Raw genomic sequence first — 21,592 nt, 5'->3', positions numbered from 1 at the left:
CAAAGTAAAAAATAAGTATGTATGAATCCATATTGTGATAGCTAATTTTATTTGTCAACAAGGTTAAGGGAGGCCCTTAACATTACTGATAGATGTCTCTATAAGGGCGTTACTAGAAGAATTAATATTTCAGTCAGTGGAGTGAATATGAAGGTAGACATAATCCCATCACTTGAGGACCTGAATAGACCAAACAAGCAAGACAAAAAAAGGGCAAATTCACTCTCCCTACCTATGCTGGGTCATTCATCTACTTCTGCCCTGAGATAGCAGCACTCCTAGTTCTTGGGTTTTTTAACCCAAACCCAGATTTATATCATCGATGTTAGGAGCCACAGCAAAAATATTGATACAGGCGCCTGCGGCATTTTGGTGGCCCTGTACCGGGAATGCCCAAAATTTAAAGGTGAGTAATATCGCTCGCCCCTAAGGAAAGGCGACAGAATGGGTATTCCTGTTTTGATTTATTCTGCTTTTATTTCAGGCTCTCTAGCCTTACAATTTTTTCAGGCAAATTGGGAAAAATGGTTGGCTCAAGGTTTGAAGTTATTCGGCCCTGAGAGAGAGAAAATTGACATAATCATTTTCCTCCTCTCCGTTTCTGTTTCATTCTGTTTTGGCTTTCTTCTATCCTATCTTATTGGGTTACGTTACCTTTATAGTAGATTAGAATCTAGTAAAAAACAAACCGAAAAACTGTTAAGTAAATTGTTAGAGGTCCAGGCCATGGCAGAAAACATATTAGGTCAAGCAAAACAAAAGGTCTCTCAAGCTAGTCAGATAGAAGAAAATTTGAAGAAGGCAAGCTCAGGGAAAAAACGGTCGTCAGATAGGGAGGCTGCTACTAACTCCGTTCCACCACCAGAGGGTGTAATTCAACCAACAGCTTTACCTGCCTCCATAGATGATGAACGGAATCCTGAGGCGGGACCCCAAAAATTAGCATGCCCTGTAGTTGAGCGGGGAGAAGAAAGAGAACGAGTTTACCGTGCCTTAGATTTCAAAATAGTAAAGCAATTAAAGGAAGCTGTAGCAACCTACGGCCCGGCCGCTCCCTTCACAGTCAGTATGGTCGAATCTATTACCAGCTGGGACTTAACACCAGCAGATTGGGCTAACGTGTGTAATTCTGTGCTAAATGGAGGACAATATTTATTATGGAAAATTGCCAATGAGGAATTTTGCAAGGAGACAGCTAAGCGAAATGCAGAAGCAGGTTACCCTGAAAGAGATCTTAAAATGTTACTAGGGAAAGAAGAATTTGAAGGACAGATGCAACAGATCAGATATGATCCTGGCGTATACGCTCAGATCGCTATAAATGCAATTAAGGCATGGAAAACTTTGAAGGGACAAGGGGACTTACAAGGTCAACTATCTAAGATAATACAAGGAGCTAATGAGCCCTACGCTGACTTTGTAGCTAGACTTATTGAAGCAGCCTCTGAGACATTTGAAAATACAGAACAGGCAATGCCATTTATAAAACAACTGGCTTACGATCAAGCAAATCGTTGCTGCAAAGAGGTCATTAGACAGTGGAAACAGGAAGATTTAAACACATATATTAAATTATGTAGAGACATTAATGAACAAGGACAAGTCATGGCAGCTGAAGTAAAACAGGCTTTAGGTACCAAGCCAAAAACATGCTATAATTGCAATCAAGAAGGACATTTTAAAAGAAATTGCCCCATAGGAGGAGGGTTTAACAAAGCTAGGTATCAAAAGAGTAGAATCCCGGGTATTTGCCCACGATGCCATAGAGGGAAACATTGGGCTAATGAATGCCGTTCTCAAACCACCATAGAGGGTATTCCGTTATCAAAAAATGGACAAAGACCAAGTGTCTACCCACGATATCGTGGAGAAAGGTATCAGGCCCCGTTGTCAAAAAACGAATTGGAGGGCCCAATGCCCCGGGGCCCAAAACCACAAATATACGGGGCAATGGAGGAACCCAACAGCACCATCAAGGTGGTGCCCAGGACGCATTATCCATTAGATCCCTCATCAGACAGACTAGAGGGAGCGCAGGGTTGGACATCTGTGCCTCTGCCAGAGCAGTATTAACTCCAGAGATGGGAGTTCAAATCATTCCCACAGGAGTAAAAGGACCTCTTCCTCAGGGAACAGTAGGCTTATTATTAGGACGCAGTTCTTCTACACTTAAAGGACTTATGATAAGTCCTGGGGTAATTGATCCCGATTATGAGGGTGAAATAAAAATTATAGCTAGTTCTCCAAGAGATATATCAGTAATTTCATCAGGAGATAGAATAGCACAGTTATTAATAATACCAAGCCTACATGATAAATTTTCCAGTTGTAATGTAGAAAGAGGTTCCAAGGGATTAGGCTCCACAGGTGTAGATTGGACTATGCTATCTTTAAATTTAGATTCTCGCCCTATGCTAAAATTAAATATTCAAGGGCATGATTTTAATGGACTGCTGGACACAGGCGCTGACCTCAGCATCATATCTCGCCAGGAATGGCCTAAACATTGGCCATTACAGCAAGCCACACAAACGCTTAGAGGCCTAGGAGTGGCGACTAATCCCCATAGAAGTGCAATGGTATTAGATTGGAAAGATCCTGAAGGATGTGAAGGAACTATACAGCCCTATGTATTGGACCATCTCCCCATAAATTTATGGGGACGAGACGTCCTAGATCAATTAGGATTGACATTAACAAATAACGTCAATCCTAACGCGCCCACTACTAGGGCAAAACAAGGCTTTAGAAAAGAAAAGAGATTAAGAGATCAAGAACAAGATATAACAGCACCAATTCAAATAGATCAAGAGATAAATAAACATGGATTGGGTTTTCAAAAAGGGCCACTGAGACAATCAAAATTACTTGGAAATCAGAAAGACCAGTGTGGGTTCCTCAGTGGCCCCTAACTAAAGAAAAGATACAAGTAGCCCATGATCTGGTCAAACAGCAATTAGCGGAAGGACATATACAACCTTCCATATCTCCCCATAATACTCCCATTTTTGTTATTAAAAAGAAATCTGGTAAATGGAGATTATTACAAGATTTAAGAGCCATTAATAATGAGATGGTTATTATGGGACCTGCTCAATCAGGGATTCCCCAATTGTCTGCTCTACCAAAAACCTGGCATGTTCTAGCTATAGATATTAAAGATTGTTTCTTCTCAATTCCAATTCATCCCGAGGATAGTCCACATTTTGCATTTACTATCCCTGCACTGAATCATGAAGGTCCTGATCAGAGATATGAATGGAAAGTACTCCCTCAAGGGATGGCTAACAGCCCAACTTTGTGCCAAATTTATGTTGATAAAGCAATCCAGCCACTTAGAAATCAAAATCCTGAACTACAGATATTTCACTATATGGATGATGTGTTAATGGCACATAAAGATAAAAACACATTGCTAGAATGTTATGCCACGCTTACAAACTTGTTAAATAAATTTGGATAGAATTGATATAAGTTTGCCTTTACTATTTATTGTACTACCGACAAAAAATATTCCTACAGGAGTATTTTGGCAAGAAGGTCCATTATTATGGATACATTTATCTTATTCTCCTAATACTATTCTTACTAGATATCCTGAGGCTGTAGGGCAATTAATACTCAAAGGAATAAAAGCAGCAAAAGGAGTGTTTGGGATTTCTCCCAATAAAATTATTACTCCATATACTATGGATCAAATTGATGAGTTAGCTAATGAGTTAAATACTTGGGCAATAATCATGTGTAAATCTAGTGTTGCATTTGATAATCACTTGCCATCTAATCCTTTGTTGTCTTTTTGGTCTAAGCATCCTGTAGTTTTTCCAAAAATGACAAGAAAAACCCCTATCATAAATGCTCCAAATATATTCACTGATGGGTCAAACAATGGTACAGCAGCAGTAGTTACTCCTGATCAAACTTTTACATTTTTAGTACCCAAACAATCAGCTCAAAAGGTAGAGCTCAATGCAGTATTGCAAGCTTTTATGATGTTCAAAGATTCTACATTTAATTTATTTTCTGATAGTCAGTATGTAGTTAATGCTATTGTATCTCTTGAAGATGCTGGTAGGATTTCTCCTTCCTCTACTGTTTTCTCTTTGTTTTCTGCTATACAAAGTCTAATCTGGGATAGAAAGGATCCATTCTTTATAGGACATATCAGAGCACATACAGGATTGCCTGGAGCCCTTAGTTTGGGTAATGAACTAGCAGATAAATCTACACATGACATACATATTTTCTCCACAATAGAAGAAGCTATAAATTTTCATAAAAGGTTCCATGTCAATGCTAATACTTTACAAAAACGTTTTAAAATAACTAAAGAACAAGCCAGACATATAATAAAACAATGTCAAAATTGTGTGACATTTTTGCCACAAGTTAATCTTGGAGTCAATCCTAGAGGACTGATACCTAACCATATTTGGCAGATGGACGTCACACACTTGCCAGAATTTGGAAAATTAAAATATTTACATGTTACAGTTGATACTTCTTCTGGATTTTTGATGGGCTCCCTTCATCCCGGAGAAAAAACTAAAGATGTTATAGCTCATTGCTTACAAAATTTTGCCACTGTGGGTGTTCCTAAACAGTTAAAAACTGATAACGGCCCTGGTTACACCTCCAAGTCTTTTAAACAATTTTGCTCATCATTTGGCATTACTCATATAACAGGAATCCCATACAACCCACAGGGACAAGGCATAGTTGAAAGAGCTCATCAAACTATAAAAATGTACTTATTAAAACAAAAGGAGGGAATTAGTAAGGGGTATATATCCCCCAAAGATAAACTTAAAATAACCCTTTTTACTCTAAACTTTCTAAATTTGGATTCATCAGGACTTAGTGCTGCGGAAAGACATATGTATCTGAAAAATGTACATAAGCCTAAGGTACTTTGGAAAGATATTCTAACAGGACAATGGAAAGGTCCGGACCCAGTAATAGTCTGGAGTCGGGGCTCCGTCTGTGTTTTTCCACAGGAGGAACAGCAACCAATTTGGATTCCAGAGAGATTAACTAAAACAATTTCTACAGAAAAAGAAGATGATTTGACTCAAATCCATAACAGCTGATATCCAGAGTTCCAGCCTGGCTATTCTTACATCTGCGACAGTGATTTACCACGGTGCCTTTTTCAATATCTATTTTATTATTTGCATTTTTCCCACATCATAAAGTTCTATTTTATTTTATTTTATTTTACCTTATTTTTTAAGCTCATACAAACCTAGGTTAATGTTTTTCTGATCAGTTTTATTTTTTGACTGTGTTTTATTTTATTTTTTTTTAACTGTAAAGTTTTTAAACATTGCAATGGAGATTTCACCTAGCTATAGCTACAAGGCCTTTATTTACTATTGTCTTATATGTTCTATGTTATGTATGCACTGTTTTGTGTTGTATGTCTGTATGTGTGTATGTCCATATTTCATTTATAAGGAGCGCTCATGTATAAATAGATACAAGTATCAAAAAAAAAAATTAAGTCACATGACTTATATGGTTTAATTTACATTAGGTAAACAGCTGTTATTAAATTTTGCTTTTAAAGGTGGTTAACAGATCTGTTTGTTTACTTTCACCTTTCCTTTTCATTATATTTCATAATTCTGTTCAGGATAATGTCTCTTTAGCAACATGGCCATAATTCCCATCTCCATCCCAGTGCCGGTGAAGACTAAGACCAAACTACAACTTTTATGATAGCTATCACAATAAACTGTATAAACTGATACATCAATCAAAATAACTCAATAAGACTGCTCAATCAAGGACTTAATTTACTTTGGGAGGAAATGGACATATTGATAGACTCCTCCACTTTGAACTGCTCAATCAAGGACTTAATTTACTTTGGGAGGAAATGGACATATTGATAGACTCCTCCACTTTGAACTGCTTACACAACTTGCCTGGACTATGTATCACCTGTATGCATTGTGCTCTATTTGTTGATACAGCGAACTGGTAGTGCTAAATATCTTAGCTGATGTGTCACCAGTGTTTCCAAAGGAGCCGTCAATTGGCTGGATGTCGTGGCAATTCTGCGTCTTTCTCCCTTCTGCTAGTGATGGTCTAAATTTGGGGGCCAACAGAGGTGAGGCAAGAACCTCACCCCCCCACTGGCACCAAGGTTAAATTTGGGGGCCAACAGAGGTGAGGCAAGAACCTCACCCCCCCACTGGTGCATAGGCCTATTCCACAGGTATGGCTATATATTGGACCGGTAGTCAGTGACGGGTATGATTCGGTTACAGTGGTATCAACCTAAGCCAGGAGACTGACGCAATAAGGTCAGTTTTCCCATGACGGGTAAGAACCATATGTGAATTGGACATACCTAACAGGCACGGTCCCTAGCCACATTTGCCTGTTGTTTAATTAAACAGAAGGGGGCAGATGTTAGGAGCCACAGCAAAAATATTGATACAGGCACCTTTGGGTTTAGTGACTGCCAGCCAGCAATTCACATTCATATGGTAATTGGACTCCTGCTGTTTATCTAGGCCCGTTTCGGGACTCAGGTTACTCATGTCACTCTTGTAATGGGAGAGTTCCCATTGGTTGGGAAAGGATGGTAGGAGGGTGTTCCGGGGGAAGTGGAGCCCCCCCGGCTCAGGTAGTACACACACATGGTGGACCCACTTGTTAGGGGACGCACACAGCCTCTCACAAAATAAAACTTTGTCTCAGTTTGACTGGCTTGTGTTTTTGTACCCAACCGGGTTGCAAGATTGCAAGCCCGCGTGCACTGACAGCCCAGCAGGGAAGCGCTCAGCAGGGGTGCGGCAGGCAGTGCTCGGCGATAGCAGCGGCAGGAACGGGGCTCAGCCAGCCCGCTCGACCCGCGGCCGGCGAGCCGCCTGCGGCACATCAGCCCACCAATCTTCAGACCTTTGATCTGGAATTGATTTACAGCATTGGTTTTCCAAGCTTGCCATGGTTCCCCAGCTTGCCCACAGCCTAGGAATTTGGGCCTCCATAACCATGTGAACCAATTTCTATAATAAATCCCAGAGATAGTTATATAAATAGATAGGTAGGTAGGTAGGTAGGTAGGTAGACAGGTAGGCAAGCCAGCAGGCAGACAGGCAGATGGATGGATGGATAGAAGGATGGATGGATGAACAGATGGATAGACAGAAAGATGATAGACAGACAGACAATAGATAGACTATCTTCATATCCATAGGTGCTACACATGAATTCAATCAACTGTGGGTTGATAATATTCAGGGGGAAAAACCTGCATCTGTACCTAACATATACATATTTTTGTCATTATTCCTAAACAATGCAGTATAACAACTATTTGCTTAGTATTAAGTATAATAAGTATAGAAGATTTAAAGAGTATAGGAGGCTATACGTAGATTATATGCAAAGTCTACACTATTTTATTTAAGGGACTTAAGTATCCACAGATTTTGTATCCTCAGCAATTCCTGGAACCAACCCCCATAAAAACTGAGCAACAATAGACATAAATAGAGCTACGTATCTATCTATCCATCTATTTATATCTATTATCTATATATAGATATCACATTGGCTTTGTTTCTCTGGATAACCCTGACAAATATACCACAGTAGTATAAAGAAATGATTAAACAGATAAATAAAATGGAAAAAGAGACCAATCTTTCTTACAGTAGAATTCCAATTATTATCTGTAGCTATTTCTCCTCTCTAGGAAGTACTCCCTGAGGGTGAGCTAGACATTGTGATTCATTTCCAAAGAATAGAGTAGGAAAAAGAAGGAAATGGTGGCTTTACATGGAAAACATGATCTTCACTAAGTGATGATAGTTAACATCCCAGTGACATTATGGGGATAGAATGGTCCCTGGCTCCCCAAAGACTATGTGTTTTTCTTTCCAAAAACTGTAAGCCTAGTTTAATCATGAGAAAATGACCCTATATTGAAGGTCATTCTATGGGTTCCCTGGCCAATATGCCTAAAGACTGTCAAGGTCATTTAAAAAAAATACAAAGAAACTGCCAAAGAGCCAAGAGATGAAGATAAAATGACAACTAAATGCATCACACATGCAGTGGTACTCTGGACAGGATCCTGGAACAGGAAGAGAACATTCATGAAAAAACTAGTGAAATTCAAATAAAATTTGTATGCCATTAATAGTAAATTGTTAAATCTGTTTGACAAATTGCCAACTACGTAAAGATGCTAACAATGGGATAAACTTGGTGAGGGGCATACAAGAACTCTCCACAGTATCTCTGCAACATTTCTGTAACGTCTAAAATTATCCTAAACTAGAAGGTTGATTTAAAAAATTTTTTAAATCAAAGTAAAGTCTCCAAATTTACAGACTCCATCCAACAATGACATATTTTCTGAAATAAAAATTATCTCGAAAGGACAACTGTGACCACAGGACAGAAGGGTAGAATATATAAAATTGAAATTGTCCTACAAAATTCAAATCCCTGGAATCGAGTCAGACAAGTCCTATGAGCAGACAACTGAATTATTAGATTGAAAACCGTGCTGGGTATGTAGCTCAGTGATAAACAGCTTGCCTTGCATGAAGAGGCCTTGGGTTCATTTCCTAGCACCCCCAAAAAAGACAACAGAACCATTTCAGATAATGATCACTATTATCATAAAACCACTGTAACAGGAAGTAGAAAATACTTCCTGTCAGATCAAACTGAAGCAAAACTGCACAGTTAAAACATGTGGTCTGTATCACCCTTTCTATGCGGCAGACCTGCCCACTCCACCAGATCTCAATGCTCCCTCTCAATGGAAGGTTCTTTTGAGCATCCTTCAGTCCAACAGTTGCCAATCTATCAATCTATTTTTTTTTTTTTTGGTCTGAGGAAGCTTTATATTTTTAGAAATTTTGAGGACACTAAGGGGCTTTTCTTTACACAGGTCATATTTACCAATATTTATGTATTAGAGGGCTGGGGATGTGGCTCAGAGGGTACAGCACTTGCTTAGCTGGAGGCCCTAGATTCCATTCCCAGCACCACAAAAATACGTGTGTGTATTAGTAACAAAACACGAGAAATTTTAACATATTTATTAATCGATTTAAATGTAACAATAATAAACTCATTGCATGTAACATTAACTAACATATAGCTATAATTGTCAAAACAAAATGAAACTCCCTAGATTAAAATAGAAGAAATTGGTTTCTCTCTCTGCACCTACATTCAATATGATGTTTTATTGAATGTCAACTGACTTATGGAAAACTACTGTACATTCTCAGAAGAATGAGAACAAAGAAGGGAGTTCATGTTTTGGTATCACTGGGAAAAGGCTATGGACCCCAGAGATCTGCTGATCTAGCCTGATTTTTTTTTTAAGAGAGAGAGAGAGAGAGAGAGAATTTTTTAATATTTATCTTTCAGTGGACACAACATCCTTATTTTATTTTATGTGGTGCTGAGGATCAAATCCAGCACCCCGCTCATGCCAGGCGAGCGCATTACCACTTGAGCCACATCCCCAGCCCTAGCCTGTTCTTTCTGTGCTCTTTTCTCTTCACTTTTTTCCCTTTACACTCATCACCTACTTTCAGCACCTCTTTATCTTTCACCACCTGCTTCTCAGTCCTGTCTTTCCTATATGCTCTCTGCTTTTCCTTTCTCATTTGCTCATTTCCTCTCCCTGTTGTTTCCTTCTCTTCTAGAACCACAATATGTAACTGGAGTTGACTTTTTTAAAAATAGCATGTGAAAGCTTCCTATTTCTCTACCAAACCAAAAAGCAAAAGAATCCCATAAAAGGTTGACGTGAAATTCCATCAGGGTAGAAACTGCCGTCAGTCACAAAGCTGTCATCCATACAGCTCTACTTCCACCAGGAAGATTCTAGATGGGCCTGTCATCTCCCACCCCTTACCAGTTCACACATTCTACTAATGCTTTACATTGTTGTTTTAAAGTGTAAGCACTTCATAGTTGTTATCTCATTTAATCTTCAACATATTTTAATGTTTGTAGGCCAGCCAAAGTATACTCAATCTTTGCTTAACCAGTCTTGTAAGTAAAACGGAAAGCTAATCTAACTTAACAGAACTTTCATAGTTTCTTTTTTTAATTTAATTTATTTATTTGTAAATAGAGCACCTGAGTGTCTCTACTTTGCTACAAAATATCAGAACCATCTGCCCTTGAAGTTAGTGAAACTTGAATTCCCTAAAAGTTACCAGTAGTTAGTACCAATGTTCCCAAATGTAATTTGTAAGTTACTTTTTAATGCTGTTGTAACTGCAAAACTTCAGGAACTTAAGTGCCCATCAACAGGAAACTGGTTAAAAAAATTGTGGTAAAAGCATGTATATAGCCTGGGAGATGCCAGAGTGGCATGGAGTCTTCATTGCTAGGGTCTAAAACATATTGAGAGCCCTGATGCCAATCATCACTGAAGGTGGTAGACCAGTTAATATATTAACTATATAGTTAATGTATGGTAGGTACAGGCAGGATAGGAACTCAGACATTCAACCTTAGAGCTGATGTCTTCATCTCCATACTATTCCCAGGATAGCACTGTGGTTTAGACTGTGGGCTATGAAGGACAATGGACTAGCCTCCAACTCTGCTCTGCAATTATTAGATGACTGAGGCAGAAGCCCTAGTTTTCTCATCTCTAAAATGAGGGTGTGCCAGGGGCTGGGGTTGTGGCTCAGCGGTAGAGCACTCTCCTAAAATGAGGGTGTGCCAAATTCATAGGGCTGTAGTGAGGATTAAAGAAGAAGCCTTCAATAAGGTAACTATCAGGAGGGAGCAGGGAAGAACTGGGGCCTCCTTCCTCTGCCCCCAGGCTTCCGTTGTGCAGATGCTGGGAATCATAACCAATTCTAGGCAACCTTCTACCCTGAAGAACAGCACACACATCTTTTCACAAAGCCTGAGAGGAAAGGAAATCAGGAATCAGATGATTCCAGCTTTACAGACAGGAAATGGAGAAACAAAGTGTTCCCAAAATCACATTCGAAATAAGTGTCAGGCCAGGCTTTGGAGTCAACCCCAAACCTTTAGCCATCAAGTTATGGGGCCCTTCACCAGCTGCCTCTCCTCTCAAAACATTCTGGGTCAAAGAGGAGCATTTTCCTTTAAGTGAATGCATACATACATTCATATAAATATTTAATTTTTAAAAATCAACTTAACAAATGAAAAAAGAACAAGTGAGAGTTAAAACTGAAGTTCCACCACACATATCTGCAGTATGTGATCACTACCAGCCTGTCTGATGATCAGTAAAATAAGGATCCCAACATTTCTTGTACAGAGACCCTACGGGCATCAAATGAAGAAGTATCTGTAAAAGTATCCTGCACGTTGCACCTGGCACAGGTTAGGTTTCTCCAAATGGCAACGAATAACCATTGTTCCTGGGATATACCTACCTGCCAGGCACAGAGGGGACCCTAATCTACCCAGTAGAATGGGGAAGGCAGTCACAGGAGAAAGTGGAGGAGATGGTTGGGCCAATTAGAGACATGTGTGTCCTGGAACAAGCACTACTTCTGTGACCTCCCGCCTGCTGGGACCTGTCCCACCTGTTCCGCAGCAGGCAAGCAGGCACACCTGGCGGCCCCTCACCCACCACGCCCCAGGGGAGCCCCAAAGCTTCTTTGTTCTCTACAGGAAGGTAAGGCCGCCAGAGACCCAGAGGACAAGCCCTGCACTGGGCCAGGCTTAGGGTCACAGGTCTTGCGACTTCCCTGCGGGAAAAGGGAGTGGAGAAGTTTTAGGTGCTGGAGCATAGAACGCAGCTGCAACGGAAAGAAACAGACCCCACCGGCGCCTCCACCCACGTGGCTCCAGCTCCCCCAGCCCCTCCTCCCTACCTGCCGAAGTGCCCCATATGGTCAAAAATCAGCTCCAAGTTGCGGACTCCCATGTTGCAACCTTTCCCGGACTCGCGTGGGGCCAGATTCTGGTCGTCACTGCGTTGCTCAGTCGCCAGGTCCCTCTGAGCACCTCTGGCTTCTCCCCTCCGCCCCCACCTCCTGAGCAGCGCCCTGGGTCCACCTGAGCAGCGCCCTGGTCACACTCTTACCCTCCACCCAGCTCCTCCGCTTCCCCCGCCCTCCCCACTGCCGCGTGCAACCCTTGATACTCAGTATCCACGTGGCCTCTACGCTCCAGGGAGGCTCGGGAGCCTAGCAAAAGGTTGTCACCCGACCTGTCGCCCAGGCTGGGAATGCAGAGACTCTGGGTGGTTCTTAGAACTGCAAAAACATAGCTGTTCCCAGCAGGACACACCTTACAACTTTGGCTCTCAAACTTTCATGCTTAATCCAGTAAATCCAAAGTTTTCAATTCGGTGAGTTTTTCAGCGAAATTAACAAAGGTGCATTAAAATAGGTTGAAAATAACAATCTAGAATTTATTATATTGTGTAATTTATAATCAATAATATATATTAATTTCATGAATATTAATGAATGTTATCACTAATCCTTAACCTATTTTCTCAAAAGAATAGAAATCTAAAATTATAAATATTTGTTTCAAAGTTATGAAGACCCGGTGTTGAGATGTGATATGGTAGAAGAGGGATGGCCACTGACAAAGTTCCTGCTGGAAGAGTCCTAAAGAGATTGTTGTGGACTCTGTTCTTCCTGGGGCTGTAAAGGTCCGTGAGCATCACAGGAAGAGACCACCAAGAGACTGTCTCATGCAACAGCAAAGGGTTTATTTGGGGACCAGCATGCTGGGGCTCAGAGCTCACTTGAATAGAGCAAAGAGAGAGAGAGCCCTGAGAACAGCTTAAGCAGAGCTTATATACTTTCCTTGGAGAGGGAAGTTACATTTTGCAGTTTGGCAGTTGGGGAGAGCACATTCTGGGAACAAGATTAGCAAACAGTTTGCAGTTGGGGACAGCACATTCTGGGAACAAGATTAGCAAACAGTTCTTAAGATTTCAACAGTGTTTTGTTAAGCATATAGAAAAACGGAGTGACAAGTACCCATTTTATTAACCTTTCATTTCCCACTTCTTCTTCTGGCTACTTTTAATCATAAAAGTGATCATTGGGGGGTGTCACATTTTATGTCTGCTAGTGGGGTATATTGTTGTCTGATTACCGTAAGTTTGACTTGTCCAATTGGGGCTTGGAGAAAGGAAACTACACGGTTGAGCAAACAGGGTCCTAGAGTTAGCAACAGTATAAGAATTATTGAAGGACCGGCCAGGGCTGATAAAAGCGTAGTTAACCAGGGGGACTGTGTGAACCAAGACTCATACCACCCTTTTTGGGCCTCTCTCTCTCGCTGATGCTCTTCAAGGCGTTTTTTTAATTTACTCATAGATTTTTTTACAACTCCAGTATGGTTGGCATAAAAACAACATTTTTTCCTCAATGCAGCACAAAGGCCCTCTTCTCTCATGAAGAGGAGGTCCAACCCTCGCCTGTTCTGTAAAACTACTTCAGAGAGAGAGGCTAAAGATTCCTGCAAAGCTGTGATGGAGGTTTTTAATATCTTTAAGTTTTGGTCTATTGCTGTTTTTTTTTAATTGGGTCATTTGTTGTGTCCCATGGACCAGGGCAGTGGTTCTTGTGCCCACCCCTGCAGCAACTCCTATTCCTAATAGGATGGCTAAAGTGAGGGATACAGGTTCCCGGCGGAACCGGGTTGTATGCCCCCCTATTTGATCTTCAAATGAACCTGCGTCATGATAGAGCACTCTGGGAAACATCTTCACCATTACATAATTAATTACATCTGTTGACCATTTTATGAAAACATAAACAATGTTTAAGTATATAGAATTATACTGTTGTAGGGGCGGACAAGGCAAGGCACCTAAGATAGTACCCAAGACAGAGAAACAGTCCTATTTGGTTGCAACCGGATTCAGAGGGCATTGCTTCTGTTGTAATCAATTAATCCCCTGAACCCCAAGTTTAGGTAGCTTTAGAATTTTGTACCCAACATGTAAGGGAAGGGGCTCAGAAGTTCACAGTCTGCAGAAGTTCACAAAAAGCAGTTTTTGTTTCTGTTTTTTTCTCTGTTCTGGGCAAGTTAACTTTTCAAGGACACCAGGGAGGGGGAGAGCTTTTTTTTTCCCCTTTTTTTTCCCCCTGCCAGCTGTTACCATGGAGCCCAGTTGGTAACTTTTTTATCTTAGAAATGTAGCCATCTCTGTGAAGCCCCAGCTCAAGGCCAGAGGCCTTGTTCACATATTTTGTGAAAAACTAGTAAGGGGGTGTCTAGCTTAGGAGTGCTGATTTTTCCAGCCAGTGGTCAAGTAAAACAGGGCAACACAAAAACAGGAAGTTTATCTATACTGAACTCTTTTATAGGGACTCTTTTGCTGAAAGTCCTAAAGTCAGCCATGGTGAAGACTTCTGGAGAAGGTCAGTTAAGACTTTTCTGTGGGCCTGGTACAGAGGGGGAAGACGGGGAAGGCGGGGCTGAGAGCAGCTCCGTGGATAGCAGAGAGTCTGGAGCAGAAGGCTGAGGGTGAGGATCTATTGGAGAAGCATAGTTCGGGATGTGAGCGAAGGAGGGAAAAGGCCTCCACATAGGGGAATCTCCTTCCACCCTTTTGAGCACTTGTAGAAGTTAAAAAGGTCACGCAGAATTTGAGGATCTAGAGACCCCTCTGGGGGCCATCGGTTTTGGTTGTCTAATTGGTAATATGGCCAATGCTGTCTACTGAATTTGATGAGGAGTTTGGGTTCCACCAGGCAGCCCCTGTATGCTCACATCCCCATGACTTACAGAAGAAGTCGGCTTTTCCCCCACACAGCCGTGACTGTTTGTGGCTTCAATAGTCCGCCGGGCAAACATAGTAATCTAGGCTAGCCAACCTGCATCTGGCTCGAGTGTCCCTACATCCATAATGTTTGTTTTCATTATCTATGGTACGGAAGGGATTTAATGGAATTTTAGTGGGGTCCTCTTCATCAGGGATATCCCAATAGGAAAGACCTATAGCCAGCTGACAAATGTCTGGGTGGAGAGATGGCCACCAGGTCCCTAAAGGGGCTGTATGTGAGATAGACTATACTTCTTTCCCAGTAGGATTTGTGATCAGCCATCGCTGCTGAACGGGCTGATGAGGGTTAGGACTACTGGTGGTCAAGGGGAGAGTCTATAGCCCTATCAACATGGTTAATACACAATTTGAAAGGGTTACCAGTCTTTTTTAGTTTCCAGCAAGAGTCTGGACAGGGCGCATGCTTGAGATGAGAGGCATGGATCCAGGAAGTGAATCTATCTACCTTTACCGCTGTAGGTGTTATAAGTAGCACCTGGTATGGTCCTTTCCAGCGGGGTTCCAGGGATGACACCTGATGTCGTCTTACATAGATGAAGTCTCCCACTTGATATCCGTGTGGAGTCCCTTCGTCCCCAGGTTGGTAGGCAGTGGCCAGCTGTTTCCACAGGTATCGCTGGGTTCTTTCAAGAGCTTTAAGTCTGTCTAGCAAGGGGGTGTGAAAGGAATCGTTAGGTCTTAGCGTTGGGGTTAGGTCCCTTACTGGAGGAGGGGCACCATAGAGAATTTCATAGGGGATAAGGTTACACAAAGAAACAGAGGGAGTATTTCTTGCACGAAACAGTGCATAAGGCAGGAGCATAGTCCAATCTTTTATGCCGGTCTCCAAGCTTAATTTCGTTAAGGTCTCTTTAATGGTTCTATTTATTTATTTATTTTTTTTTACCTGTCCTGGGCTCTGGGGTCTATAAGCACAATGTAACCTCCAATTAATCCCCAGGGTCCTGGCTAACCCCTGACTTACCTGGGCCACGAACACCGGTACATTATCAGACCCTATTACCTTAGGCAGGCCGTATCTTGGAAAAATATCTTCCAGGATCTTCTTGACCACCATTTGCGCCGTTTCTTTTTTTGTGGGGAAGGCTTCAATCCATCCTGAAAATGTATCGTCCTGGAGGAAGCTGCTGCCATCAGTGAACCATATGACCTCAGGGTGGGGCAGTGGCTGATCCTTTAAATCCCGTCGTATACTGGTTTCTTCTGCCAGTATATGTTGACAGTCATGAGTGACGGGTCCTGATGATTGTTCAGGTAGTAGTGTAGCCAGGTTAAGTGGGGCGGGGGGTCCCAGTGTTATTCTGTCCTTGTCGAGCAACAGGCTCTGATAGTGTGTTATTCTAGAGTTTGATAGCCATCTGTCTGGTGGCTGGCGGATGATGCTCTCTAGGGCATGGGGGGCTATAACAGCTTCTGCCCCAGCATTAACTTATCAGCATCCTTGATTAGTAGGGCCGCCGCTGCTTTAGCTTTTAGGCAATGGGGCCATCCACTAGCCACTGGGTCCAGCTTTTTAGACAAGTAGGCTATAGGCCTTTTCCAGGGTCCTAGAGTCTGAGTGAGCACTCCTCGTGCTATTTATTTCTTTTCTTCAATGTAGAGAGTAAAGGGTTTTTTTACATCTGGGAGTGCTAAGGCCGGAGCAGATAGCAGTGCCCTTTTGATGTTATCAAAAGCTTTTTGGTGCTCAGGGGTCCATTGGAATTGGGCATCTCCCTTTAACAACGGGTATAAAGGAGCAGCTAAGGTTGCAAACCCAGGTATCCATAACCTGCAAAAGCCAGCAGTCCCAAGAAACTATCTGAGTTGCCTCCTGTTAGATGGGGGTGGTATTTGCACAACAGTTTGTTTTCTGGGCTCAGTGAGCCATCGTTTACCACCCCTAAGGGAATAGCCCAGGAAGATTACTTCTTGCTGGTAAATTTGGCCCTTTTTGGCAGAAGCTCTATACCCAAGTTGAGCAAGCTCGGATAATAGTGCTTGGGTCCCAGACACACAGTTTTCCTTGGTGTCAGCTGTTAGTAGCAGGTCATCCACATATTGAAGCAGGGTGACTTCGGGGTGCGTAGTTCTGAAGTTGTTGAGATCTCTGTGGAGGGCTTCATCAAAGAGAGTGGGGGAGTTTTTGAACCCCTGTGGGAGTCTAGTCCAAGTTAGTTGACCAGACGTTCCGGTTTCTGGGTCTACCCACTTGAAAGCAAACAGCAACTGACTATCTTTATGCAGAGGCAAGCAAAAGAAAGCATCTTTTAAGTCCATAACAGTATACCATTTTCGCTCAGGGTTCAGGGTGTTAAGCAGATTGTACAGATTAGGTACTGTGGGGTGAATGTCCTGCACTCTGTTGTTGATCTCTCTTAGGTCTTGAACGGGGCGATAGTCCCCAGTTCCTGACTTTTTTACTGGTAGCAGGGGAGTGTTCCAGGCTGATTGACAGGGCCTTAGGACCCCTAAGGCCAGATATTTCTGAATATTGGGCCTTATCCCATCTTTAGCTTCTTTGCTCAGAGGATATTGTTTAATATTAATTGGGGAGGCTGAGGTTTTTAACTCCACTGTTATTGGAGGTTGTTTTACGGCTAGGCCTAACCCAGCAGTTTCTGCCCAGGCATCTGGGTAATCTGTTATCCATTTCTGGGGTAGCTTGCCTGTTTGATCAGCCTTGGGGGGTGTAAAGAGTTGATGTTCATCTTTTACTGACATAGTTAAAGCCATGACTATAGGAGTTTTTACTGAAGGATTTAGAAATTTCATTTGGGGGCCTTCAGGGTTAAAATTTATTCTGGCCTGGAGTTTGGTGAGCAGATCTCTGCCTATCAATGGGGCTGGGCATTCTGGGATCACCAGGAAGGAGTGATGGACTTTTCCTTTCCCCAGGTCCATGGTCCTCTTAGTTGTCCAAGCCCGATATTTACTACCGTTAGCCCCTTGAACTAGAGACCTTTTAGTTGATAGAGGGCCCAATGGGGCCTTAAGGGCTGAGTATACTGCCCCTGTATCCACTTCAAAATTTACTGGGGTCCCCTCCACTTCAAAAGTTACCCTGAGCTCAGGGAGGGGATCCGAGCCCCGACTTTCCTAGTCATCCTCCAGAGTTAGAATGGCTGGCTGGCGTGGCTGTTTCTTTCTAGGGCACTCTTTGGCCCAGTGTCCTTTTTCTCTACAGTAGGCACATTGATCTGAGGCCAGAGGTAGCTTCTGGCGTGGGCCCAGGTATCCCTTTCTGTCTCCCTGTCTCTTAATTTCTGGCCTATTTGTTGTTGTGACCAGGACCTTAGTCAATGCCTCAATCTGTCTTTTGCTTCTTTCATCCTCCCTTTGCTCCCTTTCTTTCTCCCTCCTTTGTTCCTTCTCTTCCTCAGTTTCTCTCTTATAGTATACCTCCTCGGCTTCTCTGACTAAATCTCTCAAAGTCATATCTTGTAATCCATCTAAGCACTGTAACTTTCTTTTAATATCCAGGGCAGCTTGCCCAATAAAGGCCATCATGACAGATGCCTTTTGATCCTCTGCCTGAGGATCAAAAGGAGTATATCTCCTATATGCCTCCATAATTCTCTCCAGAAACATAGAGGGAGATTCACTAGGCCCTTGAATAATCTCTCTTACCTTGGCCAAATTAGTTGGCCGTCTAGCGGCTGTTCGGAGACCCGCTATTAGAGCCCGGCGATAAGTGGACAGATGCTCCCTACCTTCAAAGGTGTTGGGGTCCCAGTTGGGTCGGTTCAAGGGGAAGTCGGCTTCGATTATGTTGGGAAGTTGTGTCGGTCGCCCATCTGGTCCGAGGATATTTTTTCTAGCTTCCAGGAGGATTCTCTCTCGTTCCTCTGTCATGAAGAGAGTGCCTAAGAGTTGTTGGCAGTCATCCCAAGTAGGCTGGTGTGAAAACATCAATGACTCAATCAGACCTGTGAGCCGGGTGGGGTCCTCGGAAAAAGGGGGATTGTTATTTTTCCAGTTATATAGATCTGAAGAGGAGAAAGGCCAATACTGGTAGGCTTGCATTTCTCCACCATGGCCATCCTCTATCATTGGCCCGTAAGGACGGAGGGGAAGTATCACAGGGGCTTCAGGGTTTTTAATCATTTGCCGCCTGCGAGTTCCTTTAGCTGGGTTAGCTCCCTCCAGGGGAGGAGGGGCTGTGTGTGCCACGGGGGAGTCATCTGGAGGGCGCTGGGCTGGCTTAGCTTCCTCCAATGGCGGGGAGGCTGAGTCATCAGCAGGGGAATCATTTAGAGGGTGTTGGGGGTTGGGGGATGAGGGCAGGGTATAAGGAGGGGGAGGAGAATCCAGTAGAGTCAAATCTTGAGACTCAGGGAGAACACAGGGTGGAAGAGGAGGAGGAGGAGCAGAGGGTTTGAGAGATAGAATCGTGGGGTAAGGAGGAGTGGGGGCAGGGAGAAGGAAAGGCTTCACCCATGGAGGAGGAGATTCGCAGAGGTCCTGCCAAGTTAAGATATACGGCCGTTGATCTGGATGGCTATGTGGCCCCAGCTGAAAGACAAAGACAATATCTCTGACTTTTTGAATTAGTGGGAAGTAGAAAGATCCTTCTGGGGGCCATCCGACTCCAAAGGTGGGCCATTCTGAGGCACAGAGAGTTTGCCAGGTCCGGCGTTTTACTGCAAAAGAAAGATTCTGAGCCCTTAAGCGGACTTCGGTCCAGTGATCAAGGGTCAGGGACAGAGGCGTTGAAGTGCTCTGTCCCATAATGAAAGATACACAAACAGTGAAAGCAAGGACACACAACACAGACGATAAAGACAGACAGTAAACGTTCAACACTGAGACAGGACTGAGTAGCCGGCAAAACCTGATGGGCTGGCAAACCGAATCCGAAGCAGAATACTGCAGAATACTGAGTTGAGGAAACTACTGTTCCTCGATTTCCAGAGTCCTCTGGGGCGTCCCCCAGGGGCGTGGCCTGTGGCTCTGTGACACGTCTGTCAGCCACTGTCAGAGAGAGCTCACACTCTTCACCAACAGCCACTTTGCCAAGCCCCCCTGAAACCTGAAACCTAAAACCAGAAATCAGAAACCAGAAAGAGGCGCCCTACTTACCCTGAGAGGAGCCCATTGGGGATCCCTCGTCCGCCACTGCCGGATCTCGGTGGGACCTCCAAATGTAAAGGTCGGGCGAGCATGGGAGGAAGAGACCACCAAGAGACTGTCTCATGCAACAGCAAAGGGTTTATTTGGGGACCAGCATGCTAGGGCTCAGAGCTCACTTGAATAGAGCAAAGAGAGAGAGAGCCCTGAGAACAGCTTAAGCAGAGCTTATATACTTTCCTTGGCGAGGGCAGGGAGGGAAGTTACATTTTGCAGTTTGGCAGTTGGGGACAACACATTCTGGGAACAAGATTAGCAAACAGTTCTTAAGATTTCAACAGTGTTTTGTTAAGCATATAGAAAAATGGAGTGACAAGTACCTATTTTATTAACCTTTCAGGGCCAGAGTATCTGCTACAGTCACCAAGTCTAAGACCTTCCTCGGGAGAGCCCAATCAGAGCCTGTCTGGGGAAATTCTAGAGTAAAGTGTTTTAATACACTCCACTCCCCCTAGGATCCTCCTGTCCCATCCCCTCTGTCATGCCCCTGCTTCCATGCTGAAGCAATTGCCCCCCCCACACACACACACACACTCCTAGCACTGTGTCCTACCCACTTGAACGCTCCCAGCTCCAAATGACCTCCTCTTTCTCTCTCAAAGCCCTACTTCCCAAGACCAGAGAATCTGGATAGAATTTATGCTAGTATTAATTACCCATAGAAAAATACCTAGATACCTCTCCACTAACTTCAAATGATAATGTCCCCAGCATTTTGTATCCGGGGCCTTTTCTTCTCTTCTTCCCCCTACATGCACTGTCTTAATTGAACATGTATATTCTCCTGGACTAGAAACCAGAAAGTATCAGCAAAAATACTTGATAAAGCTAAGCCCTGTGTAGGAAGAGTGAGCTGTTCCCTGCTCAGAGAGGGGAGGGCAAAGACAGATGAGCCTGGTTTCAGAAGTCATTCAATGGAGAGACTTGATTGGGATTCAATAAGGATGACGATCTAAGAGTTTAGGACTGTTTAGGACACAGCAAAGGGTGGATTTTGAGGCAAGGGGTTTACAAAGGTCCCGGGGAGTAAACTGGTTTCACACCTTTCCATTGAAAAGTTGAACAGTTTGTTGTTCATTGAAATTACTTGGGGATGTTCCTGAAATGGACAGCAAGGTATTTATAACCTCCTTCATCATGGGCAAGAGTTCCCTGGATAGTAAAGTCATATTAATGAAGACCTTGGAATAGGAAAATGATGTCAAGGTAGACAGTCAACCAAGTGAAGGTAGATGGTTTCTGTTCTTGCCTCACACCTATAGGTCTCTCCAGCCTGCCCATCTCTCATTGTCTTAGACCTTTATTCCCAACTCTACTGGACATCATCTGTTCATGCCTCTGGTTACTAGAGGGCTTTCTCTAAAATCCTTGGCTTTCAGAGTGAAGTTTCACCTCCTCTCCATGTCCTCCAAGGCCTCCTGGGGCTGGATTACTGTTTACTCTCAGGTCTCAGCTTGAGTCATGCTCCCACGCAGCCCCTTTGCTCCAGAATTGCAGGACCCATCAGTCTCCATGAAGGATGGCACTCACTCATACCACCACACCTTTGCCCACATCATGATCTCAGCCTGGAAATCCCTCTCCCATGGCACTTCTGGTTAAGTCCTACTAATCCTACAGGATCCTGGTCAGTTGTCATTTGATGTTTGATCCATGATGCCAACTAATTGAAATTCCAACTCT

At 43.2% G+C, this 21,592-nt stretch overlaps 1 protein-coding gene across 1 annotated transcript in view; it reads right to left on the bottom strand.

The window, feature by feature from the left end:
* Slc22a16 (solute carrier family 22 member 16) overlaps positions 1-19,944 on the bottom strand; it is a 61,900-nt gene extending 41,956 nt beyond the window's left edge. The window contains exons 1-6 of the mRNA XM_077801483.1: positions 19,862-19,944; positions 19,631-19,818; positions 18,410-18,627; positions 15,330-15,445; positions 12,071-12,208; positions 11,568-11,732 (exon numbers count right to left, since the gene is read on the bottom strand). Of these exons, the coding sequence (XP_077657609.1) occupies positions 11,568-11,732; positions 12,071-12,208; positions 15,330-15,445; positions 18,410-18,627; positions 19,631-19,818; positions 19,862-19,944 (908 nt within the window). The remainder of the gene's footprint in view (positions 1-11,567; positions 11,733-12,070; positions 12,209-15,329; positions 15,446-18,409; positions 18,628-19,630; positions 19,819-19,861) is intronic.
* Positions 19,945-21,592: the final 1,648 nt, after the last annotated feature.

The sequence above is a fragment of the Urocitellus parryii genome, chromosome 8, assembly GCF_045843805.1.
Source record: "Urocitellus parryii isolate mUroPar1 chromosome 8, mUroPar1.hap1, whole genome shotgun sequence".
Lineage (NCBI taxonomy): Eukaryota > Metazoa > Chordata > Mammalia > Rodentia > Sciuridae > Urocitellus > Urocitellus parryii.
Note: the sequence above shows the minus strand (reverse complement) of the source record. Positions and strands in the feature narration are given on the sequence as shown.